Raw genomic sequence first — 19,859 nt, forward strand, 5'->3', positions numbered from 1 at the left:
AATCTTATTTCTTTATATGGAAAATTTGCTATTCCTCAATAACTTTTCATTTCACAAGTTAACTCTCTCTCTCGAATGAAAATTCATAATTTCAATAGACCCGGTGGTCTCGAACCCTCTTGTTCAATTCCAATTGACAACAAAGAAAAAATTGTCATAATGACAAGAAATTTCGAAAATGGGAAGTAAAAAAAATCACTCTAGCAACGATCATACTCGTATTATTCATTAAATAGGAGGCGGTCCAGTTCAACAATTACAACGATCAAAATGATTTCGGGGGTTTTGTGCTAGAAGAACTGAAGAAGAAAACTTTGAACTTGAGAAAGACAATTCTTCAACATCACCCCTACTTGCATGCGAAGTTCGCACCCTCTAGTTAAACTTTTTCTGGCCAAAAAAATGAGAAAATATAACAAAAATGACCATAAAATGGAGAGGGGTGGAGATGGAAACTAATTGAACCTACATGTGAAATTTCATTTTTCAGTCGCTTTTCGTTTGACCTGCAGAGGTGAGCAAAGGTCAAAAACCACTTTTTTGCACTGCGACCCCTCGAAATATTCATTTGTTTTCAAAAAAGCCATGTATGCTAATTTTGAACCAAATCGAACCCATAGCAATTGCTCGAGAGACGAAAATAAGAATTGTAGCTTAAACAGATATATAGATGTATATATAAACTACAGACATTCGAAAAACCATCATAATCGTGTTCAGGAAGTCTCAAAACATGGGAAAAATGATGTGCCCCCTATTTTTCTTCTAGTCATGCCTACTGTAATAGTCTAATTTTTCCTTGAAAAATTTGACTAAAAAAACGGCGTTTTGTTATTAGGACTGAAGTTGAAGAAGGATTAAATTTGATCGATATATACCGTAAATACCCGAAATTACGTCCTAATAATTCACTAAGAAATATTAATATTGAAAATTGCAAAAATTATGAATTTACTTTGGTAATTATACACTTTCACGGTCACCTGGTTTTTTAGCTCTAGAAAATCGAAAAATGGATGGATTTTAATGATCTTGGTCTCAAAATATTCCATTTTACGGCGGATTAATAAAAAAAATTAGTAGAAATTGCTGGAATGAAAATTTCTTATAGTTTTACTGTTTTAAATCGTAAAAAAAGCGGTTTTGCAAAATAATCCTTTACAAAAAATTATGGTCATTATACATTTTCGTGGTCATCTGGTTTTTTGGTTAGGTTAGGTTAGGTTAGGTTAGGTTAGGTTAGGTTAGGTTAGGTTGGGTTAGGTGAGGTTAGGTTGGCTCTAGAAAATCGAAAAATGGATGGATTTTAATGATCTTGGTCTCAAAATGTTCCATTTTACGGCGGATTTATAAAAAAAAGTTTTTCTAATATTTAAGGTTTAAAACTATTAAAAACCGCAAATTCAGCTACTACCCCCGTGTTTTACATAAATTCGTCGTAAAATGGAACATTTTGAGAACAAAATTATAAAATTTATCTATTTTTCGATTTTTAATGGTCCAAAAACTATTAACATTGAAGAATATAGTACGAAACTATTCAAGAAAATTGATTGTTTCTCATCGATTTCATTTTAAGCTATAAAAACTGAAAAAATCATTCTTTTTGGATTTTTTTCAAATTGTTTATTAACTTATGTAGAATACAAAAAAAAATATAAGAACTTTATCTGATAATGAGATAATTTTTTGTAAAGGATTATTTTTCAAAACCGTTTTTTTTACGATTTAAAACAGTAAAACTATGAGAAATTTTCATTCCAGCTATTTCTACTAATTTTTTTTATAAATCCGCCGTAAAATGGAACATTTTGAGACCAAGATCATTAAAATCCATCCATTTTTCGATTTTCTAAAGTCAAAAAACCAGGTGACCGTGAAAGTGTATAATTACCTTTACTTTTAATGATAATAGTACAAATAAGGTTTACATTAAATCATTCCTAATCACTGGCTCCTAGCTTTCTCAATGTTAACCGATAGTGTTCATTAATTATTGAATATTTTGCTCTTACATTATCCTTTTTTCATGAACGCAGAAAAATATTGTATGCAATTCCTGCAAAAACTGTTTATTGTACTCGACGTGTTGTCAAACTCGACCTAACGGCCTCGTTAGACAAATCACGTCACTGCAAAAAACTCTTACTTTTTGCAATTGTTGCATAAATATTGCATAAATAACTAATTCTTCAAACCCTAGTGCGTAAAGTAAATTTTTACGCACTCGAAAGTGGGTCTAAAGAAGAAAAAAATATAAATTTTAGTATTATATCTAATAAAACTCAGTTTTATTAATAAAAAGCTACTTAAAATCAAATTTACCTAATTTAGTGAAATTGAGGCAGTTGTAATGTAATAAATCTAGTTCATTCCAAGACTCAAATCTCCAATTTACCACTTCACTCCCAAACATGTCTAAAAATGATTGTAGTAAAATGTAACCAAAGAATCATAATAAAATATTATCACATTTATAAATTAGAAAAAAATCGTATTTGTGTTTTGTATTATATTGTTAGATTAACTTATATTCCATTCTCCAGTTTTGTCTCGACCTAATTCAATGGACAATAATTCTGGCAAATATAAATTTTATAAAAGCTCGTACCTATATATCTACTAGCAATCTGCTTTGATAAATTTTTCCAAAATATTTTATTTTTGTCAAAATCGACTAATTCACTTTTACATCCCATTATTTCAAATCCTGGACGCAATCCACTTTGTTGCAATACATTCACAAATATATCCATATTAGTAAAATTGTATTCACTATTTCTGTAAAAGAAACTTGAGTTCTAGGAATTTTCAAATTACAAATTTATCGAAAATATAGTATAATTTATCTTTATAAAAAGACACAAGTGCTTATAGTTCCTCCAATATCAATTGCAGATTATAAAAACCCTTTTTGTTTGATATACCATAGGCTCATTTTAAAAATTCATTATTTTTATAAATACTCTCAAAAATATGAAAAAAATATTATTATACCTCGTTAACTTACTACAACTGAATATTAAATTATAAAACGTAAATAGACGAGTAAAATGTATCTGCTTGTAAGGGAGTTTGGTTTAAACTGGGTACCAAACGTGAACTGAACCCTTTTTGTACCCCATTCGTTTCTTTTTTCAGGGAAACAAAATTTCGAAGCAAAAACCATAAAAGAAAATAAATGATAATTGATAACATTTTCACCACAGTTTTTCCAAAGTTCTTTGCGGTCTGCTGCTAGAGCTTTTTCTTTACGAGCTCTACAACCTCTTTACTCAGTTCTGAAGACTGAAAAGATATTCATTAAACCACTTTTCAAATAATTCTGCTGTCATATCTTTATTTACTACATCAAACCATGTTTCATCTAGATGAATTATGTGTATATTAGAACTTCGGTAAACTTTTATCTGACGCAAATAATCTTGTCGCCTTCGAACGATCCTTGACGATTCGGTCATTGCCATCCGTTTATTCAGTTTTTTGTCTTTAAAACCACATGCTGACAAAACTTGACGCAATGTTTCTAAGCTGGTATAATTGTATTCTGGATAATCTGCCACCTTTTGCTGTATTATTTCAAATGTCCAGCCTTGTTCTCCTTATATAAATTGTTCTACGTATAAAATCTTGAGTAGCTTTGTCAACTGACTTCAGTTTTTTGCTTTTCAGTTCTGTGAATGATCCACAGCAACCCCTTTCTTGATCACTAAATAAATGGAACATTTATTTACTCTAGTCCATTCAGCAATATATTTAAAAGAACTTGCTGTGTTTGTATATTTATTCATTAAATTAATCTCACCAAGCCACGCCACTGCTTATCACAGACTGTCTAGCAGGAATATTTCGAAGAAATTGTGTACATACGCCTTCCGACAGCTTCGGCCAATAGAAATGCATTTATGTTCATGATAATCATAGTTTTTCATTTCTTAATTTGGTATAAGTGCCGTGAAATATTGATTGTTCCTCGCATAGCTGTCTTCTGCAATTGATATTGGAAGAATAGTCTAGAGAACAATGGTTTTACCTCAAATTACCATCAAGGTGCATCGATTTGCTTGAAAATTTAACTGTAGATAGTAAATACCTCAAAAAACTGTTGAAACTAACCGTAGAAATTTATAGATAAAGGAATTCTTTGAACAATGGAGTTTTTTCGAAAAATCAATACTTTTTGACTTATTCGTTATTGAAATTTCGAATTTTTGTTACAAAAAAAGCATATTTTGAATCGATTTTTGACACATAACTCGGATACTTTAAATTTTCTCGATAGAACCGTAAGAAGGTTAAATGTAGAACCGAAGATTTTGATAATTTGAAAATTGAATCAGTGGGAAACGGTCAATTTTACGAAAAAAATGTATTGAATCTCGTTAAAAACCATTCAAATGAGACTATAAGACTTTGTAATACATAAAATAAGAGCGTTGGGTCGAAAATAAAATAGAATCCCTTCATTTCATGGGAAAAAACCTCGTTTCTACCCTTGATTTCGCCACCCTAATTGAAATAGAATGTTATAAATTCGCAAATCACTTTAATTGAATACAAATAAAAGGATCAAGAAGTTTGAATAGCTTAGATTCTGAAAAAAATTATGGTTACAATGGAGAAAGCGTATTTAAATTTTTTTAGATAACTTAAAAAATATGAAAGATACGTTAAAACTGCTAGAAAACAAAAGTTTTTCAATCAAAATTTCTCTTAGCTCTAGCAGAATTAACGAGATATAACCTTTCAAAGTTCACTGGTACCATTTTGAAGCACTTTGAACGTTTCCCTTCAAAAAATAAAGGGTTCAATGTATTCCAAACCTTTTTAGTATTATACATTATAAGTTTTCTTACTAAATGGTTTTTTAATCGACCACCTAGTTCAAAAATTAGAAGATTTATACCTAAAACAAACTAACACATTTTTTTTATTTCGGAACATATAAATTTTGGAATATAAAAATATAAAACATATGGTGAAAAAAAACCGGTATGGCACTGGCAACATCTGCTTTCTACATATACATAAATATAATATGAGTTAAAATTCATTGATTAAATAATGAAAAACATAAATAAATAGTATCCTAAAACATCACGCGATCATTATTTTAATCCTACAAATGCTTTTTTTAACTTTCTAATTGCTTTAACTTTCATTTTATTGAATTTTGAAAATAAGGGGTAGTTTTATCCCTTACAATAATTTTCACATATTGACTTAGGGTCGATTTTGAAGTGAAGGGTAAATTAAACTTGATTCCAAAATTCCACGCAAATCCATGCGTCTTGGTGGAATTCTGAGCAGACACCAAATTTTTACCGTTATTCCCTGGACTAATATTATTCTACGATAATACATATGCAACAAATTATATATAATTGTCAGATAAGTTACATTTGTACTCAAAATTTCATGTAATACTTCTACATGGACAGTTTCTATAAGTGGAAGCTGTTCCGACTAAGGAAGACAGAATGATAACGCGTTCTCTATCCTCCAAGGTTGAAGCTCGATTCTGCGCATTCTAAAGCATGCGCAGTATAGATAAAGTGTCTCGAACGAGAGAGAAAATTAATATTGTCGGCACCGTAACGTAGGGACGTTGTTTCCCTTACCAACTGTCCATATAGGAGTATTATATATATGCAAAATTCCTATTTTTTATTATCAATAACTCTGACAGTTCATTCAATGTTCAATGATGGTACGTACGCAATCTTAGTTACATAATTCTTATATGAGTTGCGTTTGCGCTTAAAATTCATTAGCCTTTTTCCACTTACAGATCCAAGGACTCTTCCACAAGCAATAGGACGGTCGCGGTCTACCTTAATTAACCTCACCCAATCCAATTTTTTTGACATTACAAATCATAGCAAGTTGCAATAAGTTCGCATAATACTTGCAGTTGATATTTTTCCCTTTTTCAAGTTATTCAATGGAAATTATCCCAAATAATCGACACCTGCAAATGGAACGGTCTTTGCCCTAGTTGGATCCTGGGCCTGTGATGTGAAGTGATGGATCCAAGTGTTGGTATTGACAAGAACTATGGTTATATTTTGCTCGAGAATTGCTTTTGCTGCTATGAATATTTATAATCAATTAGCTAATTGTTTTAGGTTGTGTTGGTTGTATGAACTTTGCAGTGAACGTAAATTATATGGCAAATTTTCTGTTTCTGCTCCTTTACAATAACACGAGGTTTTGTAGGTCCAATTACCGGTTGCCAGGCCCAACTTGTATCGTTTAGTCCGGGAACCAGTTGCATATTTTGAATAGTCATTCCGTTTCATCCAATTCTGCTTGTCTTGACAGAACTCACCTTAGGAGTGAACGTTATGACCTTCGACTGGCAAGGGTCCGTTTGCTCCAGGTGTAATAAACTCCGTAAATTCAACTCATTCCCGGATGGCTCAAATTGGATAATATGGTAGATTATATTGTATATTTAACAAAAAAAACCTTCAGCTGAATGTAGGATGACGGAAAGTCCTTCAGTGTCGGAGAGCTGACCTGCATCTAACTGAAATTAATGGGATCGATAGTTTATAGTGTATTTAACAAAAATAAAATATTTAGCCGGTAATTCACAGGTAGAAAATATTTCAGTTCATGGGGACCTTCAGTATATCGGCTGAAGGACTTTCCGTCACATTACATGCAGCTGAATGTTTTCTTTTTGTTAAATATACAATATAATCTACCATATTATCCAGTTCGAGCCATCCCGGAATGAGTTGAATTTACGGACTTTACTACAACTGGATCAAACGGACCCATAGCTACCTTACCAGCTAAAGGTCATTACGTTCACTCCTAAGATGAGTCCTGTCAGGACAAGAAGAATTGGGTGGAATGGAATGACTATTCAAAATATGCAACTGTCTCCCGGACTAGTTCTCTTGGTAAAATTGTGTGAAATTCCTGTAGGATTTCTTGAATCCAGTCCATTTATTATTTCTTAAAATTTTTGAGTTAATATATTGTCCTGCTTCAATATTTTCGGCTTGTTCATCATGTTTATTTATATTTGTTTTTTTTTCAAACATAATAGTCCGGTCAATTTAGACATTCGAAGTTAAATAAATGCCCACCAAGATGAAAATCAGTAAAATTATTTAAAATATAATTAAAAATAAAATTTAAAAGCGTTCCGTTTGTGGAAAAAATTTTATTTGATGTCAAAGGTCAAAAAAATGAGCGATTTTCAGCAAAACGGTAAGTTTGATCATGAACATCCCTTTGACAAAAATTGTAGATCAGTAAATTATCTACAAAAAACGTACCAATAGTTTTTTTCCTACAAGCCACTGTTTCTGAGATATAATGATTCAAAAAGTTGTAAAAATTGTAATCGTCAAAATATGCACACGTTTTCTCGCCACCTATGAGGTAATGTACTTCCACGGGTCTGTTGTGATCATGTTTAATTTGAAACTATTGCAAAATTAATGAAAACTAGCAGATATTGAAGAGATAAAAGATAAAATTTAATCGTCCGAGTCGTAACTTTCAAATTCTTCATCTTGTTCTTGTTCTTTTCCTTATTTTTCTTCATTTTCATTTTCTTTCTGAGTGCATGTAAATTGCAATGTATCCCATGTCGCCTCGCTGGAATCAAATGGATCGTCCATTGTTGGTGATTCAATATTAGAGCTCCACCAGCCTTGACAAGGTGTACATGCCAGAGAACAAAACAGTCCATTTTAGCAGTTGCAAAAAATTGTGTTCAGCGGTTTTTCTAGCACGGGATGCAGTAAAGTTTGAACGGGTTCTAATGTATTATTGACCAACTCCAACCCCAGTCTGTAGGGTCTAGCTGATAACAAAGCCACAATTGAACTTAGTAATATACCCGAAAAAGATGTTGATGAGCAGCAATTGAAGTCGGAGGGAGACAAGCCAATTGAACTTTTACTTTTAGTATTTTTAACGAAACGTGCATATCGATACTTATCTAAACAGGTAGTTTTTTAGGTGCTCCATACATAGACAGAAGAAAGGGAATGTCGTTGACCATAACTTCTTGACTAGTTGAATTATTGTTTTTAAAAACTTCAAACTGCTATTTAACCCCTTCTGTAAAGTGCAGATGTCGTGTCACAGCCAGTGATTGCTTGTAAAAACAGTACATGATTTTGATAATTTGCAAAAGTAGATAAACTTTTTGTGAATCGATTTCCTATTGATGTTCAACTACCACAACTGATGTATATACAAAGTGTACTCATACATATTATGATAATTACAACGTTTACAACATTTTGAACCGTTATATCTGAGAAACGGTGGCTTGTAATATAAAAAGTATCGATACATCTTTTGTAGATAATTCTATTATCTACAGTTTTTGTCTGAGATATTTTTATGCTAACACTCATCGTTTTGCTGAAAATTACAAAAAACTCATTTTTTTTACCTTTGACCTTGAATAAATGTTTTTCCATAAACTGGGAACTTTCAAATTTGACACTTTGCAAAAGTATTACATACATATTATGATAATTACAACGTTTACAACATTTTGAATCGTTATATCTCAGAAACGGTGGCTCGTAGTATAAAAAGTATCCGTACGTTTTTTGTAGATAATTTTATGATCTACAGTTTTTGTCTGAGATATTTTTATGCTAAAACTCACCGTTTTGCTGAAAATTACAAAAAACTCCTTTTTTTGAACTTTGACCTTGAATCATTTTTTTTCCATAAACTGGGAACTTTCAAATTTGACACTTTGCAAAAGTATTACATACATATTATGATAATTACAACGTTTACAACATTTTGAATCGTTATATCTCAGAAACGGTGGCTCGTAGTATAAAAAGTATCCGTACGTTTTTTGTAGATAATTTTATGATCTACAGTTTTTGTCTGAGATATTTTTATGCTAAAACTCACCGTTTTGCTGAAAATTACAAAAAACTCATTTTTTTGAACTTTGACCTTGAATCATTTTTTTTCCATAAACTGGGAACTTTCAAATTTGACACTTTGCAAAAGTATTACATACATATTATGATAATTACAACGTTTACAACATTTTGAATCGTTATATCTCAGAAACGGTGGCTCGTAGTATAAAAAGTATCCGTACGTTTTTTGTAGATAATTTTATGATCTACAGTTTTTGTCTGAGATATTTTTATGCTAAAACTCACCGTTTTGCTGAAAATTACAAAAAACTCCTTTTTTTGAACTTTGACCTTGAATCATTTTTTTTCCATAAACTGGGAACTTTCAAATTTGACACTTTGCAAAAGTATTACATACATATTATGATAATTACAACGTTTACAACATTTTGAATCGTTATATCTCAGAAACGGTGGCTCGTAGTATAAAAAGTATCCGTACGTTTTTTGTAGATAATTTTATGATCTACAGTTTTTGTCTGAGATATTTTTATGCTAAAACTCACCGTTTTGCTGAAAATTACAAAAAACTCATTTTTTTGAACTTTGACCTTGAATCATTTTTTTTCCATAAACTAGGAACTTTCAAATTTGACACTTTGCAAAAGTATTACATACATATTATGATAATTACAACGTTTACAACATTTTGAATCGTTATATCTCAGAAACGGTGGCTCGTAGTATAAAAAGTATCCGTACGTTTTTTGTAGATAATTTTATGATCTACAGTTTTTGTCTGAGATATTTTTATGCTAAAACTCACCGTTTTGCTGAAAATTACAAAAAACTCATTTTTTTGAACTTTGACCTTGAATCATTTTTTTTCCATAAACTGGGAACTTTCAAATTTGACACTTTGCAAAAGTATTACATACATATTATGATAATTACAACGTTTACAACATTTTGAATCGTTATATCTCAGAAACGGTGGCTCGTAGTATAAAAAGTATCCGTATGTTTTTTGTAGATAATTTTATGATCTACAGTTTTTGTCTGAGATATTTTTATGCTAAAACTCACCGTTTTGCTGAAAATTATAAGAAACTCATTTTTTTGACCTTTGACCTTGAATAAAATTTTTTCCATAAACTAGAAACTTTCAAATTTTATTTTCAATTATATTTCAAACAATTTTACTTATTTTCAGCTTGGCGGGAATTTATGTAGCTTCACTCTTATATTTGGTCTAATTTGACCGTATTAATAGGGTAAATTTTGAAGATAAGAGTAAGTCAAGCTTAATTCCAAAGTTTTATGCAAAGCGATGCAGGTTCGTGGAAATCGAAGGTAATGTACCTCATTTTTACCTTGGTGGACTGGACTAAGTATGATTTTACAGGGGAGCTAAAAACTACTACATTCATGATTCCAGCTCTTTAGTACTGATATATCGATTTTTTCCTCGTTATGTTATTTATTTAATTATTATTATTATTTTGTAACGGATTTTATGTGAACATTCCACATCAATATTTTTTGAAATGAGATTTATATTTATTTGGCAAGCTGATATGCACCATGTCAATTCCGTCATCTGTTTGGTAGCAAAATCAATTACGTATTGAATTTTTAACTACCATAAAACAAAACTGGTCATACCAGTGACTTTGAGGACTGGAGACTTTGTTTTGAGATTGATTTAAATCCATATCTACACTACCGAGTTTGCAATTTATTCAGTGTAGAAACTATTACTAGTATTTAATTTAATTGTTTACTAAGTTGGAATTTCTGGAACCGTTGACGATATTTATACCGAATTCACACCAACACTCACAATTACACTATCCAACGCACGTTTCGATAACCAAGTTATCGTCTTCAGACACTGAGGGTAAACTTACCGACAGTGTAATTGCGAGTGTTGGTGTAGTGGTGGTTTAACAGTGTGTTCAGTATTAATTGATTACTAATAAAATTATTATAATGAACAGTATCGCCACATGTTACACAGAATTAACTACTAGTTACATTGTCAATAGGTACTTTGAAATATGACACAAACTTGTTTGAATACAATTTTTTTCTTTTTGCAGTTGGCTAATTTATAGTAAAAGTTTTGTGCTCTCCTAAGAATTACTCTTCAAATAATTATCAAATATTATTATTTTTTGGTCTAATTTGACCGGACTATAAGAAGCTACTCACTTTTTATTCATCTTATAAAGTGAGGTTTACATGAAAGTAAGCACATTATTTATTATTATGTTGTTTATTTATATTTTACTTTAAAGTAAGATAATGTAGTGTAATTTGTAACATCAGAAGACAGTCTGATAGATTTGGTTAGGTAGACCGACTGCCCTATTGCTTTGCGAAAGAGTCCTTGTCATAGATCAAAATGTGAATTTTTTTCAAAGTAGAATTTCATATTACTTTCACGATTTATTTCACTTTTTACTTTTCACTCCTTTTTATATGTTTTAAAATTAAATTTTGAACTCATTTTAATAGAAAAGAGACCTAGAATCAAGACAAATCACAAAAAAATTATTTTTATGTAGATACGCCTGCAACCAAATTTACACAAGTGTACGGTAAGTTGCGCTTGTAATTAAAAATTTATAAAAATAATTTCCACACTTTATTTTTGCCAATAACTAATTATAGTAATGAATAAATAAAAACTAACTATAAATGTTTAATTTGAAATCAATTCGAAATAAATTCAATATAGAAAACGATGTCAGATATTTTTCAAAAGAGAAATGTTTACATGCCAATTTGTATACAATTTTTCATGTAGAAAAATAAGAAAAATTGTATGTTTGAGCAGTAAAAAAACGCATTTTGTTTTAAAGGAAAGGGTTATTTTATAACTTAATATAAATATGTTTTTATTCAATTTAAGTACTGCGTTACCTTTCTAAAGCAAGTAAATTCAGTAGCCAATGTATTCTAACGTATTGTATACCCTGATTAGGCAACGCTCCAATAAGAGCCAAATGGGTACGTTGTTCTTTGCTGAGTAGATAATCTGGCACATTTTCTTTTGGATCGGGAGGGCTGAAAACGTATAAATAATCCTTTTGGTGAAATTGTTTAAATCAAAATGAAAGTTGACGCTTATAAGTAACTTCTACATTTATAATCAATTTTATAAGCATTCATTATGAATATGAATTACTAAAAAACTAAGTTTTATCAATAAAATGTAATCTTATTTAACGGGATTAAACGTCCCCATAAGTCTACTTCTAACTGTTAGTAATAACCAATACAAATATATATTTTATATTATTTATTAACAAACCAGAATTCCGAGTTAAAGACGCGATAAAGCTAGATTTTCGATCAAAGTACACTTGAAGAATGTGTTTGAATTTTCGTCTTATTTATAGATCAACTCACCAGAATCCTGTACTTTTCCAGAAATGTTTAAATGGAAAAAAATGATTATTTTCACTTATATTTAATACTATATCGGATGATAACGTGAAAATAATATAAATGTAAAAATTTAAGGTCAACAACACGTTCCTGAATGTCATTTTTCAAAATAAATGATTAATTATTTTAAATTGATATAAATATTTATTTTTTTACAATGCCCGTCATCTTTTGGAATATTTCGAAACTATCATCGATTTAATTAATATCGACTTATCGTTAATGCAGAATACTTCATTTACGAAGCTACTGCGGCATCTAGTGGTATATTAACCTTAACAGGTAGCCTTAAATTTTATTTGAATTTGAATGGTACTTTATTAAAATTTATTTAACATTAAACACAAATGAAAAGTATAATTTTTTTCTTATAATAATTCCTCATTTGTGGAATGAACTATAAATTTTGGAAAATATGTAGTTTCACCTGCCATCTTCTGCAGGAGATTGAAAATGATCAATATTAACTGTAATCTTATAGTCTACTATGATACATGTTGTAGGTTTCTTCACTCTTTTGCTTGTGCGACATCTAGTTACGTAAATATTAAACATGTGACTTAGCATATAGTTAACTGTAAATTTCAAAAAGACGATAACATGCTGCCCTCAATATATAAATTGGGAACTTCAGTATTTATTTATTTGATCTGAACATGAGTATATGCAAATCTATTTTGGTTTCCTAACGAAAAATAACGAGAGACTTCAAAACAATAATATATTTTGTTTATTGAATGTTGTTTATCTAGTTATACATGTTTCTTTCACTATTTAGAGAAAGTACCGTTATATATAATGTTTGTAAGGTTGGTCAAACTGCATTACTGTCATGAATTTCTTTAAGAAATCTTGACGCTGTTGCGCAACTTTGACAAGTAGATTAAAAGTTAAAAAAATTTCAAAAAACAGTGTTGTTTTTGGTTTTTATATATATTTAAAAGTGCAAGAATGTGTGATGATGTCAAGTTTGTTATTGAATTGCCTGATATTCTAATTATTGCTAAAAATGTGTTTTAAAAGTCAGCTGGTAGCCATCTTGTTTATTACTAGAAATGAAAACATGGAAACTGACTTTTTTAACAAAAAAATAGCCGTATGTTCGATTTAAAATTAATAAATAATGCGTCTGTTCACCTGAAAGTAAGTTAAGTTTAAATTAGTTTGCTTAATGAGGATCTATTAAAAATGAGGACAGTGATATGGCCTAGCATTTGTTGTATTTTGTTTTATTTTGGCGCCAACTATTGACGATTCAAATTTCGTAACTGAAATAGTGTTAAAATACAATATTGCATAATAACTTAAACAATGAGCAATTATTAGTTTTAAACCTATACAAGATTATAGAAGATTTAAAGTATATTTCCTAGCATAGAGAAAAATATATAATTATATAAAGTGAAAGAATCCAATTTTCTGGAAGAGTTACTAGTATTAAAACTTGTGCCTTTTCATCGAATGGGAGCTCTAACTAGCTGGTTTTTATTACTGACCATCCAGGATGAGTGGCCATACACCTATTAGGTATATCAATATGTTGTATGTGCATGACCTCTAAAACTGTGGTGGATGGTAAAACTTTAGTTGTGTTAACCTTTCACCTATTTTAACAATTCTCATTTTTATAAGGACGTTCATATTCAAATTATATCATATTACAAATATTTTTTGTCATCTAGACACCTGAATTTCATAAAATCCCATCCTTATTCACTGCTATTTGTAATAAACTTTATCAGTACTTAATAGGTCTCTATGTAAATTATTTGATTGCACATTAAACTGATGTCCCTATGACAATGATACTGAATTGTCTGTTTCTTTTATCAAGCAACATTAACCTGAATAGCTTTTCATCTTCGCTTACACTCTATATGTGAAAAACAATGAAATCTTGCTGATATTGCTCTAATTCACTATGATTTTAAGTAATAATCAATTTGAATGTTGTATTTTTGGAAATAATATTCAAGAATAGCGCACTAATCCTTCAAATAATGCTTCCATCCAATTTCAAAGTGTTTCAATCAATTTAACTTTGCACCTTTGCAAATTATTTTTATGGTACCAATAACAATACATTTTTATACTTCAGAAGATTCAAAATGGCTACGAATGATGGAACCAGCACAGAATTATTTCCTGGGTGGTCATCAGTTGTCCACCAACCAGCTGAAGAGTCTGAAGAAACAGATTTACCAAGTACAGTAGATATCGCTGCTCTTTGTGTAGAACCTTCAAAACCAACAACAACTGCTGTACAGAATAATGATCACAGTGATTCGGATAGTGATTCTGAAGCTGATTCTAGTGTAAGTGAACAACACATATAATAAATCAAAATAAAAAATTATCTGAATTTAATTGTGAAATTGAAGAATAATAAATATTTTTGTGCATTGATTAAAATAATCTTTCAATATAATTCAATGATATAATCATAAAAATAAAAATGAAAAACAATATTAAACAAACTTTTTAGTAATAAACTGTAATTCTACCATAAGGTTAGTTTTTCCCTCCTAGTGTTTTAGTTCATTTGAATTCAATGGAGGCCACTTGAACTCAGAAGTAATTTCCAAATAATTCTGATCCTCGTTTATATTGTGACTCATTTCTTGCTGAAACTGTAGACAATTTTGTATCGCAATTTTAAACTACTTCCTTTGGAGACTTTTGTACTTTAAAGCAACAATAACCGTTTTTTCATTTTATGTAAACAATTTTAGAGTTATATAATATCTCATCTATAACTTTAAAATTGTTTAGCCAAAGCAAATATGAGCAAAAGACAAATCTTCACTTGTACATTCTCACTACTTTCTGCTAAAGTGGAGTGTGAATCCAGCGAGGGATTTAAACTTGCTGCTGCTCTAGGTACCTTTAGATCCTTCATCTTTTTTGATAAAATGGTTTTCGTTAATTTTGATCTAATATTTTTATCTCAAAATAACTTTATTTTAATGAAGTATAATTTTTAAGTATAACTAATAAACATGAAAGATAAATAAGTTTTAAGACTGAGATAGGTAAATAATAAATCTATTGATTAATATAAATATGCAAATTGACAGTGTCAATATCGTATTTTAGTAAAGACTTAAAATTAGTCGAAACGTCAATTTTTTTCTATCTTTTAAAAATTATTTTAAAAAAAACTAATTTTGAAGCAGAAAAGACCTAAAATCAAGAACATTTAGAAGCATAAACATATCAAAAGGTCTAAGCAATTTATTTTTTTAACATTAATCAATTTGAAAATTTCTTTTTCCTGGTTTTGATCTGTGTAAAAATGTCCACTATAGCGTCATAATAAATTTTTTGGACTGGTTGAACTCCAGTAAACAGTAATGCAAAGGCATTAAGTCTATCTTTGCACATCACGGTTCTTCTTCAGATAAAATATTGAGGTTGAAGATATATAAATTTGAGATGTTCTTTTCTTTTAATTTTACTGTGTACCTCCCTTTGCTCAGTATGGGGTAAACGTTCACTGAAGATTATTATATCCATATCAATATCTGGATGGGAGGTATAGTTTTTGAGAATATTCAAGTTTTCTGAATTTTCTATTTGTTATAAATTTCTTTCTTGAAATCTGATATCTTTTTTTGAATCCTCATATCCTTATACAAAATTTGCTCAGAATCAGAATAAAACGATTTTTTTCTATCTTTATAACAAAGGGGTAACGGGTAATGCAATAATAAATGGAACATTTAGTAAATGAAATATTTTGCCTATTATGGTGATTTTTAATTAGGTATTGAGACTTTATATATGCAATGCAATTTTGCGTATTGTTTTATTTTGTTGGTAGGGGAAAACAATATCTTATTGATTTATTAGTTTGGAAAGTTATCTGGAAAATTTGCTTTTTCAAAAACCCTTAACTCTATTTATAACTCGCCTTGTATCATTAGGAAAAAGCAAGTATATTTTTTCTTTGATGATATCTATGTTCTTCTTTCGTTTTTTTTATATTACAAGGTTCACATTCCAAAACTGTGGTTACTATGAATTTTTATGATGTTATTTTTAGGAAAAAAATTTTCTCAACTCACCCTGTATAATTTTCACAAATTTAAAATTGAAGGAATTTAATGGAAATATTGAGTAAGGTACACGTTTTTTTATTGATTGATGCCATAAAGACATTGATATCTCTCAATATATTGAACTTTTTCAATTTTATACACAAGTATATCGAAAATTTTTCAAAAGTTTTTCGGTTTCCTATGAAAAAATTGAAAATCTGCATATATTGTGAAAGTGTATAAAAAAATGATCACATATCATTTATTTTCCATCGGAAATTCCTAAAATCATATCAGTTTTTGAATCGAAACTATTGTTTTTTCGGAAAATCACATTTTTATTACTGTTCCCGAATTTTCCACTTGTTTTAATTTTTTTTTGAAAACTGACAACTTTTTTTGAATCTTCATAACAAAAAACCTCTGTATAGAATTTAGTCGGAATAAGAGGCAAAATTTTTTTTTCCATTTTCATGTCCATTTGAAATTTTGTTTCAAAAATTCAAAGCTTTATAACCTAACTTGATCATTACGAAAAAAACAGGTATATTTTGTCTATGATAGTTTTTATGTTTTTCTTCCGATTTTTTTTATATTTCAACGTTCCCATTTTACAACTGTAGATACTATGAATTTTGATGGTTTTATTTTTAAGAATAAATTTTGCTCCAAGCTTCACCCTGTATAATTCCGTCAAGAATGAAAATGAAGAAATGCAATGGGAATATTGAATAAGGTTCGCGTTTTGTATTTCTCCAGAATCATTTGTAGCGGGAATACTCAAAAATTTTACTTTGTCTCTAAAATACCGGATACTAGGTCTGTACCTCACCTAGGCTCCGTCACATCGAATCCAATAACAGTTAAATTCATTAAGATTTGTTCCAAAGTTTTATTGAAGGTGGTAGATTGTAATTAAGGTTTTGTGCAAAATTTCACAGTACTGTATTATTTAATTTCAGAATTCCACTGATGCTTCTCAATCAGGTAGTCAGTCAGACTCTTCAGATTCTGAAGACAGTTCCACTTCAAGTCAAGAATCATCATCTCATAGCGGACAAAGTAGTCCAAGTCCAGAATTTTCAGTTACTAGTTCCCAAACTGGGCTTTGTTTGACTATTCGCAAACAAAGTGATACAAGTGATAAAAATATGACGAAGCAAACTGAACAATCGAAACCGACTAAATCTACTTCTTCAAGTTCGGATAGTGGCCCAACAAGCGATTCAGATAGTGAATCTGAAAAAAGTGATAAACATAAAAAGATCGAAACTAAGATTGAGACAAAAGCTGCATCACCTATTAAAGACAGTGTTAAGAATGTTAAGGAATTGAGAAGGTTGCCGCTTAGAACGAGATCAAAAGTTGGAGAGAAAAAGAAAGAGGAGTCAGCAAAGGTGGTTAAAAAGGAGGTTTCAGTATCCAGCGGGGTTAAAACCAGTAGTACGAAAGCTAAGCTACGGCCCAGACGAACAAGAAAGGTAAGTGTTTTTTTTTATTTATTTATTTATTTATTAGGAATGGAATATACTTGGACAAATGTTTTACACTGTAGGTAACAGTAGTGAACATAATTTTTTCCATTTATGTGAATAATGTTTATTTAAATCTACAAAATTTCCATTAGATAAAACATGTTTTAAGAAGTAGAATAATTTTTTGTACTTCAAAACTAAAGGAATTCAATGCCCTTGACTTATTTTTCTTTCTTCATTCATCTTTAACTAATTTCACAATTCTTCTACTTGTTATTCTGACTCCAATTTGGTTCTACTTTTCTAATATCTAACAACACTGCATCCAACCATTTTTTCTTTGGCATCTGTCTTCTTCTTGTATTTCCTTTCCCTTCTTCGATGACCCTTTATGCAAATCTATTTCCAAGCATCCTTTTAGTGTCCCTAGACCATCTTTCTCTTTGAGATTGTTTTAGATGAGTATTGATATAGTTTTTGAATAGTTCTTCTCCTTCATTATTTTTTATTCCTTCAAAAAAATTTTCCTCTATGCTTATCTTTCTCATATAACCAGTTTTGATTCTTTAGCCTTTGTTAAAACCCATTTTTAAATTCCGTATGAACCATTGCTTCTCTACTTTGGTTTTATCAACTTACTTGTGGATCCCAAGGCTCTATACTTCATTTGGATATTTTATTGATTTCAGTCTGTTCTTCATTTTTATTTGACAGTGCTGCTCCCGGGTAATCGAATTCACAAAATTTTTCATATTTTCTGCCCTTTCTCGTTTTAATCTCTATGTATTCCTTTTTACCAATTGCTCCCCTTGCAATTCTCTACTTTTGAACTCCAATTTGGTTCTACTTTTCTAATATCTTCCAACACTGCATCCAGTCGTTTTTTCTTTGGCCTCTGTCTTCTTCTTGTATTTCCTTTCCCTTCTTTGAGGATCCTTTTTGCAAATCTATTTGCAAGTATCCTTTTAGTATGCCCAAATCATCTTTCTCTTGGAGCTGGTTATTGATGAGTATTTATACTGTTCTTGATTAGTTCTTCTTCTCCAAAGTCTATCATTATGTAACTGTGGGTCGTATTATTGTTCAGTATATTCTAATTTTGGATATGCACTGACAATACATACATTTTGGCTCTATATTTTCATACCACAGCATATTTCCTAACATTAGATAATTTCTTTTACAGAAATCTATTAATCTAATCCGTTTCCTGTTGACAGTTTCTTCTCCTTACTCTTTCATGCTTCTATATTGGTCGAGACTCACTTTCCTTTCATAATCTCTTATTATTGTTGTTGTTACATCGTTATTATCTTTTGCTGCATCTTTTCTTTTTATAATCATCATTTTCAAATTGAAAATACAAGTTAATTTTGGAACAAACCTCGTATATATAATATTGTAAATTGTTAGTATTTGTATTAACGCATTAAAACTTCGACGGGGGTGTTCCTAATTTGATTATTAGTTAGAATATAGATACGGGGTAGATAATTGAGTAAGAGGGGTGCTAATTTTTGGTTATCTTATTACCCGAAACGATGTATAAGGGTAGAATAGATGATTTTACTTAAAATTAAGGTGGGAACGTAACGTGACTCGATGTTTTGATATAGTCGTTTAATTAGGGAATATTAAATGTTTGTTTAAGGGTTTTTTGTATATGGAAGGGATTCTACACCTACAATAATGTAGACAGTATTCGAAATATGGGGATATCAATGTGAAATTTACTGTATCTTCCAATAAAAATTAGCGTCGTCATAATTTCATAAATAAATTTTTTTACACCCTTAAAAAACTATAAACACTTTATAACATTTAACTTTGGATATCACTTCAGTTGCTTGGATCTTGTCATCACCCTTCAACTAACTTCTCTACTGTGAGCTACTGCCTTATATATGTTCTTAAAATAATTCTAGAACATTGTAGAAACTTTCTAAAGTGTCTTGTAATAGTCAATTTCTGTCTAGAAATGTATGTCCAGTTACAGTAAACTTTTTCTTCGGGAATTTTTAGTA

At 30.0% G+C, this 19,859-nt stretch overlaps 2 protein-coding genes across 5 annotated transcripts in view; one reads left to right on the forward strand and one right to left on the reverse strand.

Annotated features, from left to right (window-relative positions):
- Positions 1 to 12,434, reverse strand: part of LOC130448923 (alpha-L-iduronidase) — a 56,515-nt gene extending 44,081 nt beyond the window's left edge. The window contains exons 1-4 of one of the 2 annotated variants that reach the window (XM_056786526.1): positions 12,282 to 12,434; positions 11,793 to 11,936; positions 2,612 to 2,781; positions 2,326 to 2,418 (exon numbers count right to left, since the gene is read on the reverse strand). In XM_056786526.1, coding sequence (XP_056642504.1) covers positions 2,326 to 2,418; positions 2,612 to 2,781; positions 11,793 to 11,936; positions 12,282 to 12,421 — 547 coding nt within the window. In that variant the 5' untranslated portion in view covers positions 12,422 to 12,434. The remainder of the gene's footprint in view (positions 1 to 2,325; positions 2,419 to 2,611; positions 2,782 to 11,792; positions 11,937 to 12,281) is intronic. The other variant, XM_056786527.1, reaches the window with a different exon arrangement.
- A 707-nt stretch (positions 12,435 to 13,141) lies between these two features.
- Positions 13,142 to 19,859, forward strand: part of LOC130448924 (histone-lysine N-methyltransferase ash1) — a 134,941-nt gene continuing 128,223 nt past the window's right edge. Inside the window, exons 1-3 of one of the 3 annotated variants that reach the window (XM_056786528.1) lie at positions 13,142 to 13,847; positions 14,419 to 14,635; positions 17,323 to 17,841. In XM_056786528.1, the coding sequence (XP_056642506.1) occupies positions 13,825 to 13,847; positions 14,419 to 14,635; positions 17,323 to 17,841 (759 nt within the window). In that variant the 5' untranslated portion in view covers positions 13,142 to 13,824. The remainder of the gene's footprint in view (positions 13,848 to 14,418; positions 14,636 to 17,322; positions 17,842 to 19,859) is intronic. The other 2 variants (XM_056786530.1, XM_056786531.1) reach the window with 2 other exon arrangements.

This window comes from Diorhabda sublineata, chromosome 9 (genome assembly GCF_026230105.1).
Source record: "Diorhabda sublineata isolate icDioSubl1.1 chromosome 9, icDioSubl1.1, whole genome shotgun sequence".
Taxonomy (NCBI): domain Eukaryota; kingdom Metazoa; phylum Arthropoda; class Insecta; order Coleoptera; family Chrysomelidae; genus Diorhabda; species Diorhabda sublineata.